This window comes from Pristiophorus japonicus, chromosome 9, assembly GCF_044704955.1.
Source record: "Pristiophorus japonicus isolate sPriJap1 chromosome 9, sPriJap1.hap1, whole genome shotgun sequence".
Lineage (NCBI taxonomy): Eukaryota > Metazoa > Chordata > Chondrichthyes > Pristiophoridae > Pristiophorus > Pristiophorus japonicus.
In genome coordinates this window covers 108,177,288-108,196,083 of record NC_091985.1, presented here as the reverse complement: position 1 = coordinate 108,196,083, position 18,796 = coordinate 108,177,288, and the positions used below count along the sequence as shown (strand labels likewise).

General features: G+C 43.5%; 1 protein-coding gene across 8 annotated transcripts in view; it reads right to left on the bottom strand.

Annotated features, from left to right (window-relative positions):
- The window catches only part of LOC139272658 (potassium/sodium hyperpolarization-activated cyclic nucleotide-gated channel 1-like), a 609,801-nt gene that overhangs the window by 374,392 nt on the left and 216,613 nt on the right, over nt 1–18,796 (bottom strand). For 7 of the 8 annotated variants that reach the window (XR_011594930.1, XR_011594929.1, XM_070888734.1 and 4 more), the window contains 2 exons: nt 16,483–16,629; nt 15,582–15,819 (listed from right to left, as the gene is read on the bottom strand). Coding sequence is in view for 6 of the 8 variants with exons in the window: in XM_070888734.1 (XP_070744835.1) it covers nt 15,582–15,819; nt 16,483–16,629 (385 nt within the window). In the remaining 2 variants the exon portion in view is untranslated. The remainder of the gene's footprint in view (nt 1–15,581; nt 15,820–16,482; nt 16,630–18,796) is intronic. The other variant, XM_070888736.1, reaches the window with a different exon arrangement.

The following is an 18,796-nucleotide window of genomic DNA, read 5'->3' as shown; positions in this document are numbered from 1 at the left end:
ACAAAGCACAAATGAGAAGTAGTTGTTGCTGGCATATGAAGAGTAAAACATTCAGTTGAAGAGCATGGCAATCTGGATCTCATGAATCTGACCTTTTAAAAGAACACTGCTTGCAGAGCATCAACACCAACTTGCGTTTATATAGCACCTTTATCATAGCAAGAGCATTATCTGCCAAGATTTGACACTGTGTCACATAAGGAGATATTGGGACAGCTGTTAAAAGCCTAGTCAAAGAGGTAGATTTTAAGGAGTGTCTTAAATGAGGAGAGAGAGGTAGAAAGGCGGAAAGGTTTTGAGAGGGAATTCCAGAGCTTAAGTACTAGACAGCTGAAGGCGCGGCTTTCAATAATGGGGCAAAGGAAATCTGGGATGCACAAGAGGCAAGAATTGAAGGAGTGCAGAGATCTGAGAGGGTTGCACGGTTGGAGGAGGTTAATGAGATAGGGAGGGGTGAGGCCATGGAGGGATATGAACACAAGAATGAGAATTTAAAATTTGCGGCATTTCTGGACCGGGAGCCAACGTAGATCAGCGAGCATTGGGGTAATGGGAGAAAGGGACTTGGTATGAGTTAGGCTACAGGCAGCAGGATTTTGAATGAGCTCAAGTTTACGGAAAGAAAAGAAAGACCTGCATTTATATAGCGCCTTTCATGACCATCAAACATCCTAAAGGTTTTTACAGCCAATTAAATACTTTTTGAAGTGTAGTCACTGTTGTAATAACAACCTGTACTTATATAGCACCTTTAACGTAGTGAAACATCCCACGGTGCTTTTATGAGATAAAAAATTTGATACCAAGCTGCATAAGTAGAAATTAGCGCAGATGACCAAAAGCTTGGTCAAAAGTTTTAAGGAGCGTCTTGTAGGAGGAAAGAGAGGTAGAGAGGCGGAGAGGTTTAGGTAGGGAATTCCAAAGCTTGGGGCCTAGGCAACAGAAGGCATGGCCACCAATGGTTGAGTGATTATAATCAGGAATGCTCAAGAGGGCAGAATTAGATGAGCGCAGACATCTCGGAGGGTTGTGGGGCTGGAGGAGATTATAGAGATAGGGAGGGGCAAGGCCATGGAGGATTTGAAAATAAAGATGAGAATTTTGAAATCGAGGTGTTTCTTAACTGGAAGCCAATGTAGGTCATCGAGCACAAGGGTGATGGGTGAGCGGGACTTGGTGTGAGTTAGGGCATGGGCAGCCGAGTTTTGGATCATCTCAAGTTTACGTAGGATATAATGTGGCCAACCAGGACTGCGTTGGAATAGTCAAGTCGAGAGGTAACAAAGGCATGTGTGAGGACTTCAGCAGCAGATGAGCTGAGGCAAGGGTGGAGAGGGGCGATGTTATGGAGGGGAAAATGGGTGGTTTTAGTTATGCTGCAGTCTTGGTAATGTAGGAAATGCAGCAGCTAATATGCGTACAATAACAAGCTACCACAAACACCAATGTGATAATGACGAGATAATCTTTTTTAAATGTTGATTGAGAGATAAATATTGGCCAGGAAACTGGAGATAACTCTTCTCTCATTTATGACACGACATCAGCCGGTTTAACATAAGAACATAAGAATTAGGAACAGGAGTAGGCCATCCAGCCCCTCGAGCCTGCTCCGCCATTCAACAAGATCATGGCTGATCTGGCCGTGGACTCAGCTCCACTTACCCGCCCGCTCCCCGTAACCCTTAACTCCCTTATTGGTTAAAAATCTATCTATCTGTGACTTGAATACATTCAATGAGCTACCCTCAACTGCTTCCTTGGGCAGAGAATTCCACAGATTCACAACCCGCTGGGAGAAGAAATTTCTTCTCAACTCAGTTTTAAATTGAGGTTGTGCCCCCTAGTTCTAGTCTCCCCGATCAGTGGAAACAACCTTTCTGCCTCTATCTTGTCTATCCTTTTCATTATTTTAAATGTTTCTATAAGATCACCCCTCATCCTTCTGAACTCCAACGAGTAAAGACCTAGTCTACTCAATCTATCATCATAAGGTAACCCCCTCATCTCCGGAATCAGCCTCGTGAATCGTCTCTGTACCCCCTCCAAAGCTAGTATATCCTTCCTTAAGTAAGGTGACCAAAACTGCACGCAGTACTCCAGGTGCGGCCTCACCAATACCCTATACAGTTGCAGTAGGTCCTCCCTGCTTTTGTACTCCATCCCTCTCGCAATGAAGGCCAACATTCCATTCGCTTTCCTGATTACCTGCTGCACCTGAAAACTAACTTTTTGGGATTCATGCACAAGGACCCCCACGTCCCTCTGTACCGCAGCATGTTGTAATTTCTCCCCATTCAAATAATATTCCCTTTTACTGTTTTTTTTCACAAGGTGGATGACCTCACACTTTCCGACATTGTATTCCATCTGCCAAACCTTAGCCCATTCGCTTAACCTATCTAAATCTCGTTGCAGCCTTTCTGTGTCCTCTACACAACCCGCTTTCCCACTAATCTTTGTGTCATCTGCAAATTTTGTTACACTACACTGTCCCCTCTTCCAGGTCATCTATGTATGTTGTAAACAGTTGTGGTCCCAGTACCGATCCCTGCGGCACACCACTAACCACCGATTTCCAACCCGAAAAGGACCCATTTATCCCGACTCTCTGCTTTCTGTTCGCCAGCCAATTCTCTATCCATGCTAATACATTTCCTCTGACTCCGCATACCCTTATCTTCTGCAGTAACCTTTTGTGTGGCACCTTATCGAATGCCTTTTGGAAATCTAAATACACCACATCCATCGGTACACCTCTATCCACCATGCTCGTTATATCCTCAAAGAATTCCAGTAAATTAGTTAAACATGATTTCCCCTTCATGAATCCATGCTGCGTCTGCTTGATTGCACTATTCCTATCTCGATGTCCCGCTATTTCTTCCTTAATGATAGTTTCAAGCATTTTCCCCACTACAGATGTTAAACTAACCGGCCTATAGTTACCTACTTTTTGTCTGCCCCCATTTTTTAAACAGAGGCATTACATTAGCTGTTTTCCAATCCGCTGGTACCTCCCCAGAGTCCAGAGACTTTTGGTAGATTATAACGAATGCATCTGCTATAACTTCCGCCATCTCTTTTAATACCCTGGGATGCATTTCATCAGGACCAGGGGACTTGTCTACCTTGAGTCCCATTAGCCTGTCCAGCACTAACCCACTAGTGATAGTGATTGTCTCAAGGTCCTCCCTTCCCACATTCCTGTGACCAGCAATTTTTGGCATGGTTTTTGTGTCTTCCACTGTGAAGACCGAAGCAAAATAATTGTTTAAGGTCTCAGCCATTTCCACATTTCCCATTATTAAATCCCCCTTCTCATCTTCTAAGGGACCAACATTTACTTTAGTCACTCTTTCCCGTTTTATACATCTGTAAAAGCTTTTACTATCCGTTTTTATGTTTTGCGCAAGTTTACCTTCGTAATCTATCTTTCCTTTCTTTATTGCTTTCTTAGTCATTCTTTGCTGTCGTTTAAAATTTTCCCAATCTTTAGTTTCCCACTAACCTCGGCCACCTTATACGCATTGGTTTTTAATTTGATACTCTCCTTTATTTCCTTGGTTATCCACGGCTGGTTATCCCTTCTCTTAACGCCCTTCTTTTTCACTGGAATATATTTTTGTTGAGCACTATGAAAGAGCTCCTTAAAAGTCTTCCACTGTTCCTCAATTGTGCCACCGTTTAGTCTGTGTTTCCAGTCTACTTTAACCAACTCTGCCCTCATCCCACTGTAGTCCCCTTTGTTTATACATAGTATGCTCGTTTGAGACACTACTTCCTCATCTTCAATCTGTATTACAAATTCAACCATACTGTGATCACTCATTCCGAGAGGATCTTTTACTAGGAGATCGTTTATTATTTCTGCCTCATTACACAGGACCAGATCTAAGAGAGCTTGCACCCTTGTAGGTTCTGTAACATACTGTTCTAAGAAACAATCCCGTATGCATTCCATGAATTCCTCCTCCAGGCTACCCCATGCGATTTGATTTGACCAATCGATATGTAGTTAAAATCCCCCATGATTACTGCCGTTCCTTTTTCACATGCCTCCATTATTCCCTTGATTATTGCCCTCCCCACCGTGAAGTTATTATTTGGGGGCCTATAAACTACACCCACCAGTGACTTTTTCCCCTTACTATCTCTAATCTCCACCCACAATGATTCAACATTTTGTTCATTCGAGCCAATATCATCTCTCACAACTGACCTGATATCATCCTTTGTTAACAGAGCTACCCCACCTCCTTTCCCTTCTTGTCTATCTTTCCGAATCGTCAGATACCCCTGTATGTTTAATTCCCAGTCTTGGCCACCCTGCAACCACGTTTCTGTAATGGCCACCAAATCATACCCATTTGTAATGATTTGTGCCGTCAACTCATTCACTTTATTTCGAATGCTGCGTGCGTTTAGGTAGAGTGTTTTAATACTAGTTTATAAACCATGATTTTTAGTTTTGACCCCTCCTGCAGCCCCTTTATATTTAGTGGCCCTTTTTGTTTTTTGCCTTGGGTTTCTCTGCCCTCCACTTTTACTCATCTCCTTTCTGTCTTTTGCTTTTGTCTCCTTTTTGTTTCCCTCTGTCTCCCTGCATTGGTTCCCTCCCCCTGCCATATTAGTTTAACTCCTCCCAAACAGCACTAGCAAACACTCCCCCGAGGACATTGGTTCCGGTCCTGCCCAGGTGCAGACCGTCCGGTTTGTACTGGTCCCACCTCCCCCAGAACCGGTTCCAATGCCCCAGGAATTTGAATCTCTCCCTGCTGCACCACTGCTCAAGCCACGTATTCATCTGCGCTATCCTGCGATTCCTACTCTGACTAGCACGTGGCACTGGTAGCAATCCTGAGATTACTACTTTTGAGGTCCTACGTTTTAATTTAGCTCCTAGCTCCTTAAATTCGTCTCGTAGGACCTCATCCCTTTTTTTACCTATATCGTTGGTACCACTGTGCACCACGACAACTGGCTGTTCACCCTCCCTTTTCAGAATGTTCTGCACCCGCTCCAAGACATCCTTGACCCTTGCACCAGGGAGGCAACATACCATCCTGGAATCTTAGTTGCGGCTGCAGAAACGCCTATTTATTCCCCTTACAATCGAATCCCTGATCACTATCGCTCTCCCACTCTTTTTCCTGCCCTCCTGTGCAGCAGAGCCAGCCACGGTGCCATGAACTTGGCTGCTGCTGCTCCCCCCTGATGAGTCATCCCCCTCAACAGTACTCAAAACGGTGTATCTGCTTTGCAAGGGGATGACCGCAGGGGACCCCTGCACTACCTTCCTTGCACTGCTCTTCCTGCTGGTCTTCCATTCCCTAGCTGGCTGTGGACCCTTCACCTGTGGTAAGACCAGCTCGCTACATGTGCTACTCACGTCATTCTCAGCATCGTGGATGCTCCAGAGTGAATCCACCCTCAGCTCTAATTCCGCAACGCGGATCGTCAGGAGCTGGAGGCGGACACACTTCCCGCACACATAGACGTGTCCCTGAGTTCCCACATGGTACAGGAGGAGCATATCACGTGACCGAGCTCTCCTGCCATGACTTAACCTTCAGATACACTTAAATTGGCAACAACAATGTTAAAGTTTGCTCACTGTTATAGAAGAGAAAAAAGAAAAACTACTCACCAATCCAGCCAATCACTTACCCCCTTGGCTGTGACATCACCTTTCTGTTTCTTTCTACTTCTTTTTTGCCTTCTCCCTGTAGCTGCACAAGTACGCCTCACCAATGAACTCCTCGATGCTGCTCCCGACTGCCGCCGACGCTGGGCCCCGGACTCCCTGCTGTGCCTTTTATAGGCCTCACCAACGAACTCCTCGATGCTGCTCCCAACTGCTGCCGATGCTGGGCCCCGGACTCCCTGCTGTGCCTTTTATAGGCCTCACCATCGAACTCCTCGACGCTGCTCCTGACTGCCGCCAACGCTGGGCCCCGGACTCCCTGCTGTGCCTTTTATAGGCCTCACAACTCCTTACAGGGAACATGCGCAAACTTACTTTTGACATTTGTGATGTCAGTGTTCAAGAGCATTGAGGTACTGCAAACAATGACAAGCACTGCACAGAGTTGCGTGGCTGCAACAGGCTTCCCCATGACTCCCTCCATATGCTTCTGGTTGCACATTGCACAGGAGGTCACAAGCAGGGATGTCATCAGGAGGACCAGGCTGCAGTGGTGCAAATCTTTCAATGATCTCAATCGATCACGAAATATTACTGCAAAGCCACACTCAACATCATTATTAAAGAAGCAGTAGCAGGACATTTAGAGAAGCAAAATTCGATCAGGCAGAGTCAGCATGGATTTATGAAGGGAAAGTCATGTTTGACAAATTTGCTGGAATTCTTTGAGGATGTAACGAACAGGGTGGATAAAGATGAACCAGTGGATGTGGTATATTTGGACTTCCAGAAGGCATTTCACAAGGTGCCACATAAAAGGTTACTACACAAGATCAAAGTTCACGGGGTTGGGGATAATATATTAGCATGGATAGAATATTGGCTAATGAACAGAAAACAGAGAGTAGGGATAAATGGTTCATTCTCGGGTTGGCAATCAGTACCCAGTGGGGTGCCGCAGGGATCAGTGCTGGGACCCCAACTATTTACAATCTATATTAATGACTTGGAGGAAGGGAGCAAGTGAAACGTCGCCAAGTTTGCTGACGATACAAAGATGGAAGGAAAAGAAATGTGTGAGGAGGACACAAAAAATCTGCAAAAGGACATAGACAGGCTAAGTGAGTGGGCGAAAATTTGTCAGATGGAGTATAATGTCGGAAAGTGTGAGGTCATGCACTTTGGCAGAAAAAAATCAAAGAGCAGGTTATTATTTAAATGGAGAAAGATTGTAAAGTGCTGCAGTACAGCGGGACCTGGGGGTACTTGTGCATGACACACAAAAGGTTGGTATGCAGGTACAGCAAGTGATCAGGAAGGCCAATGGAATCTTGGCCTTTATTGCAAAGGGGATGGAGTATAAAAGCAGGGAAGTCTTGCTACAGTTATACAGGGTATTGGTGAGGCCACACCTGGAATACAGCGTGCAGTTTTGGTTTCCGTATTTACGAAAGAATATACTTGCTGCAGAGGCAGTTCGGAGAAGGTTCACAAGGTTGATCCCGGGGATGAGGAGGTTGACTCATGAGGAAAGGTTGAGTAGCTTGGGCCTCTACTCATTGGAATTCAGAAGAATGAGAGGTGATCTTATCGAAACGTATAAGATTATGAGGGGGCTTGACAAGGTGGATGCAGAGAGGATGCTTCCACTGATCGGGGAGACTAGAACGAGGGGGCATAATCTTAGAATAAGGGGCCGCCCATTTAAAACTGAGATGAGGAGAAATTTCTTCTCTGAGGGTTGTGGATCTGTGGAATTCACTGCCTCAGAGAGCTGTGGAAGCTGGTACATTGAATAAATGTAAGACAGAAATAGACAGTTTCTTAAACGATAAGGGAATAAGGGGTTATGGAGAGTGGGCAGGGAAATGGACCTGAGTCCATGATCGGATCAGCCATGATTGTATTAAATGGCGGAGCAGGCTCGACGGGCCATCTGGTCTACTCCTGCTCCTATTTCATATGTTCTTCTGTTCTTATCATCCTGCTGTGCCACTCATCACAGCCCCATCACTCTAACTTCCCTATCCTACTCATGCACATCCATCTCACACCAACTTACCTTGCACCTCCACCCAAATCTCCCTATCTATATTATCACATCCCCATCTCACTAGCCACCCCTCACACTCACCCTCATCCTAGTGCAATCATACCAACTAACAGCCACAAATGTTTCAATGATCTCAGTAGATCAAAGCCACACTCAACCTCACCAATTTACCTTGCACCTCCACTCATCCTTCTGTCTACATTATCACATCCCCATTTCCCTAGCCACTCCACACACTCAGCCTCATCCTAGTCCAATCATACCAACTAACAATACACAGGGGTAGGAACTTGTCTATTTTATGCAATGTTCATGTGCAGTTTCTGTTAATGTGCTGTCAAATATTGAAATCTTTATTTTCAACACTTTCCGTTCTTGGACAGATCTGTGTGCACCCATGGAAGTGAGTTTCATTGAATGGTGAGATTCATTGAATGGTGAGTCACAACAGTACCCCCACAATGCTGATGAGTGTGAAAAGTATGCTTCGGCATTGTCGGGATACTTTATTATGTTGGTGTGCAGTGGTGCCAACCTGACGCATCATGTGGTAGCCAGGATGTGCAGCATCAAGTGAAGTAAATGTGGCCATGGTGAGGCCTTCCCTGGTGTCCCGGGCAGCAATGGCCCCTGTCCTGTGCAGCATCAGGTGATTGTCGAGAAGATTGGTGTGGTTGTTGGTGATGCTGGTGTTGGCGCTGATCGTGGTCAGATTCTGAGGACTCAGGTGAGAGAGTATAAAGTGCACCCATGCTGATGGAATAGATGGCAGGCGAAGTCGAGATGACAGAAGCGATCTGTCAATGCTAGGAGAGGTAATGAGGTCAGACTGCATGGAGACTTGTGCAAGGACTTGCAGCATCCTGAATCTGTAATGGAAATGCAGTTTAGAGATGCTAGTGCTTAAGGGACGATATGTGAATTAGCTGGGAGCTTTGAGTTGATATTTGAAGCTTTCAAGTAAATAGCTGATTCAATAGTCACTGATTTCCCTTCTCAGCTTCACTGACAAAGTCTAGGTACAACGGAAAACCCGTGGGAGACCTGTAAAAGTTAAAAATCTGGAATAAAAAGCATTGTTAAGTGGCTGTCAATAAGCCACTAATGATTTGAATTCCATCCCCCACCACTGCCTGTCAAGCCTGCTTAGCCCTGACAGGCCCGACATCGGGAAATGCAGGTGTGCGTATATCGACAGCGGGTTCCCCAACCGTTGTCAATCATTTTAAATATCACAGCTGACCCGCCACCAATAGGGTCCACTGAGTGTTGGCAAAATTGTGGCCATTGAGTTCATAATAATTTAGATGAAGGTCATGGTGACAGATTGCAACTCACTATTTTCCAATTGTTAATGATGCATTACAGTAGAAAAAATATTTCAGGTCTAAAGTTACTTCCACAGTTGATAGTTACTGACAAGAACTCAGTATGTGTAGGAAAGCATGTGCAGTGTACAAAGCTGCATACAAATTTATAAAAGCATCATCTCAGTGGTACTGGGAAGACCTTGGAGCATTGCTCATTTATTATCTTTTGTCAACAGGATGGGAAATGGCACAGCAAAACCATAAGATTGGTGTCTGTGCTGGAATCCCAAAATTACATGGTTAAAGGGTATACAAACTTAAAACTGCTAGGTACACTACTGGAGAAAACCATTTACTATGCCATTGAACTGTGAAGATAAAATATGCCAGAATAGCAAAAGAAGTCAAGATTTCAAAAGGAGTTTTAATACAGATATTATATCTGCGATACTAACCGGGAGGGAGGGGGGCTGATGGGAGAGGCGATGGGGGAGCCTGGTAGCGAGTGAAGAACATGGCATGGATTAGAAGCCCTGCTGATCTTAACAGCAGGGCCCCATTTAAATAAAAAAATGAATGCAGGCAGATGGGAAGTGCAACACCATAGGAAGAAAAAATACAAATATACTTCATGAAAAGTGTTGAAATAGCTAATGATGAAATTGAAAGTCCTGGGAGACTTAATCAGCCATGGCTCAGTGGTAGCACACTCACCTCTGAGTCAGTAGGCTGTAGGTTTGAGTCCTGCTCCAGAGACCTGAGCACAAGATCTGTGCTGACATTCTAGTGCTGGACTGTCAGAGGAGCTGCCTTTCGGATGAGACGGTAAACCGAAGCCCCCATCTGCCCTTTTAGGTAGACATAAAGGATCCAATGGCACTACATCAAAGAAGAAGTAGGTGTAATATAGTTCCACCTAATGGACTACTGTTCCACCTAGTGAACTACTGTGGTAATGCAGCCATTGCTGTTTACAAACAGGTTAGGTGACCTGACAAGTTCCTGAGTTAACAGCCATCTTGGAGTCTGTGGATTTGTGATGTCATAAGGAATATATCACATTGGCAATGAAGGATAGGATTTCTGGATTCCCTAGCTGAAATTTTTGTTGGTGGCCAAACAACAGAGAGACTAAAGAGATCCTTTGTTTGTAGAACAGCTAAAAATCCAAGGTAAATTACAAGCACATTTGGCTGAACTGCCAGAGTCCAGATGGTCGCGCCTATGGGAATAATAGGGCGCTTGGGTGAAATCCATCGCGACCGTGAGACCTTCGGAGCATATGTGGAGCGGCTACAAATGTTTTTCACTGCGAATAATATCATTGAAGTTTCCGATGATGAAAACCGTAACTGAGTGGTGTTGGAAAGAAAATGGGCTATTTTCTTGACTGAAGCAGGTCCCGAGGTATATGAAACCCTGAAATATTTGCTTATTCCCATCAAGCCAAAGGATCAGCACAGAGAGGTCTTAAACGAAGTGGAGTTAAACTGAGTGGTTTATTCGGAAATTTGGAAAGAATGGGAATTTCTGAAGCAGCAGACCTACGTGGGATCAGCAGCGGGAGCTAAGGTGGAGGCGGAGGCGTAAAAGGCAAGGCTCAACAGGCAACATTCGAAAGGGACGTCAGAGTTTAAAAGTGACGTCGGCACAAGGGAAGTAGCTGATTGGTGGTTTTTTTTCTGTTAAGTTAGTGCTTAGTCTTTAAATAAAGATTAATTAAATCAGCTGATTGCTGAATAGTTGCTGGGTGTGTTTTGCTAAGGTTTAGAGTTTATTTTTGCTTGATAGTTCCAAGTCTAACTAGAGGGATGGCAGGGCAGCTCAGTCCCGTGGATTGTACATCCTGTGGCATGTGGGAAGTCCTGGACGCTTCGCGCAGCCTGGACGACCACGTGCGTAGGAGATGTCTCCAGCTGCACCAACTCGAGCTCTGCATTTTGGAGCTTTGAGCGGTGGCTGGAGTCACTGCGGTGCATCCCTGAGATTGAGAGCTACGTGAGCCACCGCTCAAAGCTCCAAAATGCAGAGCTCGAGTTGGTGCAGCTGGAGACATCTCCTACGCACGTGGTCGTTTCTAGAGGTGGTCACCCCGCAGTTAAGAAAGATAGATCATAGTATTTTCTAAATGGTGAAAAGCTGGGAACTGTGAAGGAGGAGAGAGATTTAGGGGTGCAAGTACATAAATCACAAAGCTAGGGGACAGGTACAAAAAATTATTAAAAATGCTAATGGAATTTTGCCCTTTATCTCAAGGAGGCTGAATACAAAGGAGTAGTATGTTACAATTATATAAAGACCTGGTTCAACCTCATTTACAGTATCGCATTCAGTTCTGGGCACTGCACCTCAGGAAGGATATATTGGCCTTGGGTGAAGCACAGATTCAGCAGAAATGCTACCAGGGCTAAAAGGGTTAAATTACAATGACAGGTTGCATAGACTAAATTTGCATCCCCTTGATTAGAAGATTAAAAGATAGTATAATTGAGGTGTTTTAAGATGATTAAAGCAGTTGATAGGGTAGAAGGAGAGAAACTATTTCCTCTGGTGGGGCGAGGGGTGTCCAGAACAAGAGGACATAACCTTAAGATTAGAGCTAGGTCATTCAGGGATGATATCAGGAAGCACTTCTTCATACAAAGGGTGGTGGAAATCTGGAACTCTCACCCCCAAAAAGCTGTTAAGGCTACGTCAATTGAAAATTTATAAACTGAGATTGATAGATTTTAGTTAGGCAAGGGTATTAAGGGTTACAGAACCAAGATGGATAGATGAGGTTAAGATACAGATCAGCCATGATCTAATTGAATAGCAGAACAAGCTTGAGGGGCTGAATGGCCTAATCTTGTTCCAATGCTCTCCAGGAAGGTTTATAACTATGAAATTAAAAAAAGTTATATGCATTGGAATACAACATTACAGGCTAAAGTTAATATAAACAGGTTAACATCTTCCATTAAAATAGTGGGATAGGGCAATGTCAATGTACTATGGTTTCAGACAAATTCCACCAAAGTTGTGGCAGCAGAACAGAAGGAAGAAATTCATCTCCATAAACTAGCAGTTAACAAGCCGGAAATAGTTTTCTCTGCTATTGTTATTTATGTATCAGTACAAATCACTTATAGATGATGATAGATGAATTTAAGAACAGATTTTTTTCAACAGCAATGCTTGCAGTATGAATAGGGATTATTCTAATAATACCAATTTTGGATATATGATGGTTCCCTATTCTATACTGTAAAATACTATGGCACATAATTTGCATAATGTGAGCAAAAGTGTTCACCGCTGGCCCCGAAGAAAGCTGCCCTCGCGATTTCTGTGGTGAGAAGTTTGACTTTTTTGACGTTCAATTGATTACAGTGTAGTGTAATGGGAATTCCTACAGCGATGCTGCAGTGACGTCAACAAGCTATCTAAGCAGCAAATCATATTACAAAATTCTCAGAAAGAAAACCAGGAAATGAGAAGCTGCTTTTATCCAGACTTTTAAAAAATGTTACAGACTGAAATAAAGATTGGGACTCTCATTTGGGGATAAGATAGAAGCTGAAATATCATAGAAACATAGAAACATAGAAAATAGGTGCAGGAGCAGGCCATTCAGCCCTTCTAGCCTGCACCGCCATTCAATGAGTTCATGGCTGAACATGAAACTTCAGTACCCACTTCCTGCTTTCACGCCATACCCCTTGATCCCCCGAGTAGTAAGGACTTCATCTAACTCCCTTTTGAATATATTTAGTGAATTGGCCTCAACTACTTTCTGTGGTAGAGAATTCCACAGGTTCACCACTCTCTGGGTGAAGAAGTTTCTCCTTATCTCGGTCCTAAATGGCTTACCCCTTATCCTTAGACTGTGACCCCTGGTTCTGGACTTCCCCAACATTGGGAACATTCTTCCTGCATCCAACCTGTCCAAACCCGTCAGAATTTTAAACGTTTCTATGAGGTCCCCTCTCACTCTTCTGAACTCCAGTGAATACAGCCCAGTTGATCCAGTCTTTCTTGATATGTCAGTCCCGCCATCCCGGGAATCAGTCTGGTGAACCTTCGCTGCACTCCCTCAATAGCAAGAATGTCCTTCCTCAAGTTAGGAGACCAAAACTGTACACAATACTCCAGGTGTGGCCTCACCAAGGCCCTGTACAACTGTAGCAACACCTCCCTCCCCCTGTACTCAAATCCCCTCGCTATGAAGGCCAACATGCCATTTGCTTTCTTAACCGCCTGCTGTACCTGCATGCCAACCTTCAATGACTGATGTACCATGACACCCAGGTCTCGTTGCACCTTCCCTTTTCCTAATCTGTCACCATTCAGATAATAGTCTGTCTCTCTGTTTTTACCACCAAAGTGGATAACCTCACATTTATCCACATTATACTTCATCTGCCACGCATTTGCCCACTCACCTAACCTATCCAAGTCACTCTGTAGCCTCATAGCATCCTCCTCGCAGCTCACACTGCCACCCAACTTAGTGTCATCCGCAAATTTGGAGATACTACATTTAATCCCCTCGTCTAAATCATTAATGTACAATGTAAACAGCTGGGGCCCCAGCACAGAACCCTGCGGTACCCCACTAGTCACTGCCTGCCATTCCGAAAAGTACCTATTTACTCCTACGCTTTGCTTCCTGTCTGACAACCAGTTCTCAATCCACGTCAGCACACTACCCCCAATCCCATGTGCTTTAACTTTGCACATTAATCTCCTGTGTGGGACCTTGTCGAAAGCCTTCTGAAAGTCCAAATATACCACATCAACTGGTACTCCTTTGTCCACTTTATTGGAAACATCCTCAAAAAATTCCAGAAGATTTGTCAAGCATGATCTCCCTTTCACAAATCCATGCTGACTTGGACCTATCATGTCACCATTTTCTAAATGCGCTGCTATGACATCCTTAATAATTGATTCCATCATTTTACCCACTACTGAGGTCAGGCTGACCGGTCTATAATTCCCTGCTTTCTCTCTCCCTCCTTTTTTAAAAAGTGGGGTTACATTGGCTACCCTCCACTCGATAGGAACTGATCCAGAGTCAATGGAATGTTGGAAAATGACTGTCAATGCATCCGCTATTTCCAAGGCCACCTCCTTAAGTACTCTGGGATGCAGTCCATCAGGCCCTGGGGATTTATCGGCCTTCAATCCCATCAATTTCCCCAACACAATTTCCCGACTAATAAAGATTTCCCTCAGTTCCTCCTCCTTAATAGACCCTCTGACCACTTTTATATCCGGAAGGTTGTTTGTGTCCTCCTTAGTGAATACTGAACCAAAGTACTTGTTCAATTGGTCTGCCATTTCTTTGTTCCCCGTTATGACTTCCCCTGATTCTGACTGCAGGGGACCTACGTTTGTCTTTACTAACCTTTTTCTCTTTACATACCTATAGAAACTTTTGCAATCCGCCTTAATGTTCCCTGCAAGCTTCTTCTCGTACTCCATTTTCCCTGCCCTAATCAAACCCTTTGTACTCCTCTGCTGAGTTCTAAATTTCTCCCAGTCCCCAGGTTCGCTGCTATTTTTGGCCAATTTGTATGCCATTTCCTTGGCTTTAATACTATCGCTGATTTCCCTAGATAGCCACGGTTGAGCCACCTTCCCTTTTTTATTTTTACGCCAGACAGGAATGTACAATTGTTGTAATTCATCCATGCGGTCTCTAAATGTCTGCCATTGCCCATCCACAGTCAACCCCTTAAGTATCATTAGCCAATCTATCTTAGCCAATTCATGCCTCATACCTTCAAAGTTACCCTTCTTTAAGTTCTGGACCATGGTCTCTGAATTAACTGTTTCATTCTCCATCCTAATGCAGAATTCCACCATATTATGGTCACTCTTCCCCAAGGGGCCTCGCACAATGAGATTGCTAATTAATCCTGAACAAACTTTAAAAAAATTAAGTTTAAAAAAAATTATAATTTTTATTATAATGGAAAAATTTGACGTCACAAATATAAAAATTTGTTTTTCAGGGCCAGAACATTTGTTTAGCAGTTAATATGCTGTTAAAACCCCAGTTACACCTATTCCAACAAGGCTTAACATTTAATGGGATATGTAATAGCAATATTACTGCGGAAAAGCTCAAGTTTTCATCAGATTCACTGATTACCAGATATGTTGGGGGGAGTGGGGAGGGGGTGAGGGGGGGAGCGGGGTGGGGGGGTGGGGGACCACAGCACAGCCAGTATCAGAGCAGGGAATGACTGACTGCAGCTTCAGGATTTCTGCATTTAGATGCGCATGCGCTAAATCCTGAAGTCAGTTTCAGAGGGTTAATGATGGCAAATGCTGATAGTTTGTAATCATTATCCATCACAAATTCTGGGCTAATGTGAATCACAAATACTATAGAGTAAGTACATGTAGCATGGACTATAAATGATGAAATGATAAAGTTTCACTGTAACAGACAATGTCAGAATATTTACCAGTGCTAAGCAATTAGGTTTACTTCGCTTAGAATTCATTCTCAATTGTTACAGATGAGGTCACATGCATCCAGTATAGTGTAAAATATTTTAGAAGTGTTCTGACCTACCTCCCAAGAATGCTCCATCAGTCAACTTCTTTGAAAAATTAAGTCCCTCCATAAGCATCGTACCTCTCTCAATAAATAACATATAGTTGCCAACTGCACCTTCCTGAAAGAGGACCTCACCACTTTGAGCAACTTGAAATTTCAGTTTACTGAGCATTGCAATCATGAAGTTCTCATCACAATCCTTAAAAAAGGGCGCATTGGCCACTAGACTGCTGCAGTTATGATGGATTACTTCCTAGAGTACACAACAAGAAAAAATATTTTATTGCCAGTAAAACATAGGTTATTTTTGTTTATTCTCAGGATGCATGTGGTATTGGGAAGGCTGCATTTATTGCCCATCCATTGTTGACCTGAGAAGATGGTGGTGGGTCTTGTCTATAAATGAATGATTTGCTAAGTCACTTCATAGAGCAGAAATAATCAACAACAACAACAACAACAACAACTTCCATTTATAGAAGCACCTTTTACATAGAAAAATATCCCAAGGGATTTTATCGGATCATTATTAGACAACATTTGAAACTGAGCCACGAAGAGATATTTGGACAGATAACCAAAAGCTTGGTCAAAGAGGTAGGTTTTGAAGAGTGAGTTAAAGGAACCGAGATAGAGATGTGTTGAGGTTTAAAGATGGAATTCTAGGCAATTAGTGTGCAAATCCAACAAGTTCTGAAATAATGGGGAGGCGAAGGGTGAGATGCCGTTTTTTTGAGGCAAACGTCAGAATAGTGTTTAACGACTAGCAAGTTCTGAAGATACGCAACTCACGCCAGAAATCATCTTCCCCTGAACTTGATGGCTGATTTACGCATTAATAACAGCATGTATCGTGAATTCAGGAAGAGTTGGCCCATAAAGAACCATGAAAATGTTTTTACAACTCATCAATTACCTGTTTAAGTGACTCTGAAAGTTCCCCAAAGATAACTGTTTCATCAAACCATTTCCCTCTAAATTGCTGGGCCAGCTGATTTAAGACTTTCAACCGAAGTGCCATGGGTAGCTGATGGTGACGCAGGAATTCTTTATACTCATGGACCTAACAAAAATAATTTTAAAAGATGAAGTTAAAAGTTTGCACACAGAACTCTGTCACTGCTTACTAAACACATGGATATTTAAAAAATTAGGCTTTCACAACATATCAGCCATCAAACCAGAATGCATTATATTTAATGATTTGATTGTTGTAATGCTCCAGCAGTAAGCACAATATATATTTATTTACTTAGTAGTGCATTCCAAATTTGTTACAACTCTATTTCTTGTAAAACTGAGTCAATCTTCTTGACTTGATAAATAATGGGATAAAAAACAAATGTGAAGATGTATACAGAACAAATGGATATTGCTGCAATTTAACAATCTCACTTTAGGAGAAACTGCTCTGGTCACAATAAGTAAAGATGTTATAAAGCATTCATGAAGACTTTGGTCAATATATCCAGTAACATATCTATGAATATACTTACAATGTATTATATACAGCAATCAGAGACATTCTTCCCTTCAAATTCCAAATGTTAAAATTAATTAGTTAAACCGCTAGAAATGCTGCAAAATTAATAAATGTTCCTCACTAGACAGCTGCTATAAACTTCATTAAGCATCTATCACAATACATTAACCAGGCCATTGACAAGATGTTATCATATTCAGGAACAGGGTTAAATTATACCGATCTGCACAAGGTAGTTTACGCGCCTTTAGGTTTAGCAGCCCCATCACCCTCTGCCACTTCTGGGATATCCTACAAGTGGGATATCCTGCCATAAGTAATATCAGAAACAACATCCTGACTTAGACATATATCGACATTCTTTCATTGTTGATGCATCATAATCCTGAAATTTTCCACTCACTAATATAATTGTGAGATCACCATCATCACAAAGACTGTAGCTGTTCAAAAAGGTGGCCCACCAGCACTTCCTCAAGGCAATATATCTTGGGCTCAATTTTCCCCAAGCCCATTTTCTGGCGTATTGACAGAGTTATGCCCGTTTTTCTAGGCCAGAAATGCAACAGAAATAATTTGTCAAAGTTTCCCCAATGTATAATTCGAATTTGGCACCGCACAGCGTGTCCAGTCGCCTTGGAGCCTGCTGTCTGCGCCAAAAAATGAAGCCGCACTTTCTGCGCATCCGCGGGAAAAAAAGTTATGATTTTGACATCGTTCCAATGGAGGTGCATGCTCAGTACAGCTCGGATTTGGCAATTGGCCATTTTTAAAGAGTTAGTTCTGTGTGTGAGAAGGAGTGCTGTGTGAGAGCATTGGAAAAATCGCAGCTGGAGCAAAACAAGATGTAACGCGGTGCAAGGACCAAGAATTTCTTACAGGGAGAAGTGGAGGCACTAGTTACTGTGATTTAGAACAGTTAGCAGGAGCTGGACACCAGCAGAGGTCACATAAAAGTTCTACCCAAAGAAATGAAGAAACGCTGGAACCAAGTTGCAGAACATTACACCATGAGATCTGAAGGCCAGTGTAAAAAGAAGTGGCAGGATTTTGGTCAAGTAGTTAGTGTAAGTAACATTTTCATTTATTCAATGGAATTGCAATTGTAAACGTGATCATCTGTATATGTCCCACCCAGCAGAAAGACACCCTCTCTAAAAAGTTGCATTTTCATCTTTGCAAAGGAAGGTGGCACATAATAAAAGTGAAAGAACTCAAACAGGGGGAGGTTCAGCAAATCTTCACCCACTGATACCCTTGGAAGAGAGGGTCGCTGTTTTGATGGGTCCTGCCTGGAGAAAAGCAATCACCACTGCACAAGCTGGGCCCACACTCGAGGGAGAGGGTAAGTCCTGCAAATTCATCGTGGTCCTTCAAATCGGCCTGCTGCCTGGCCTGCGATGTGTGAGCCTACTCATGCCAATCACCCTGCCCCCTCCTCTGCTGCTAACCATTTGACTGTTCTGTTATCTTTTGCAGAACTTGAGGCTAACCCCGACGATGCAGAAGATTCAGACAAGAACAAGCCTGAAGAGGAGAATATCTTCCAATCCAACTCTCCAGACCAAGAACATGGGGGTGAGGGGGAGGGGGAGAGGATGAAGCTCCCACTGTTGTACTGACTTTGGAGGAGGTGCCGCTCATGGAGGTGACAGCCCCTTCCGTGACTAGTGGTTTGAGTGTTGATGGGACATACCGAGGTTGTGGGTCCAAGTGGTGGGGTGCAGCAAGACACACCCAGGGCCTC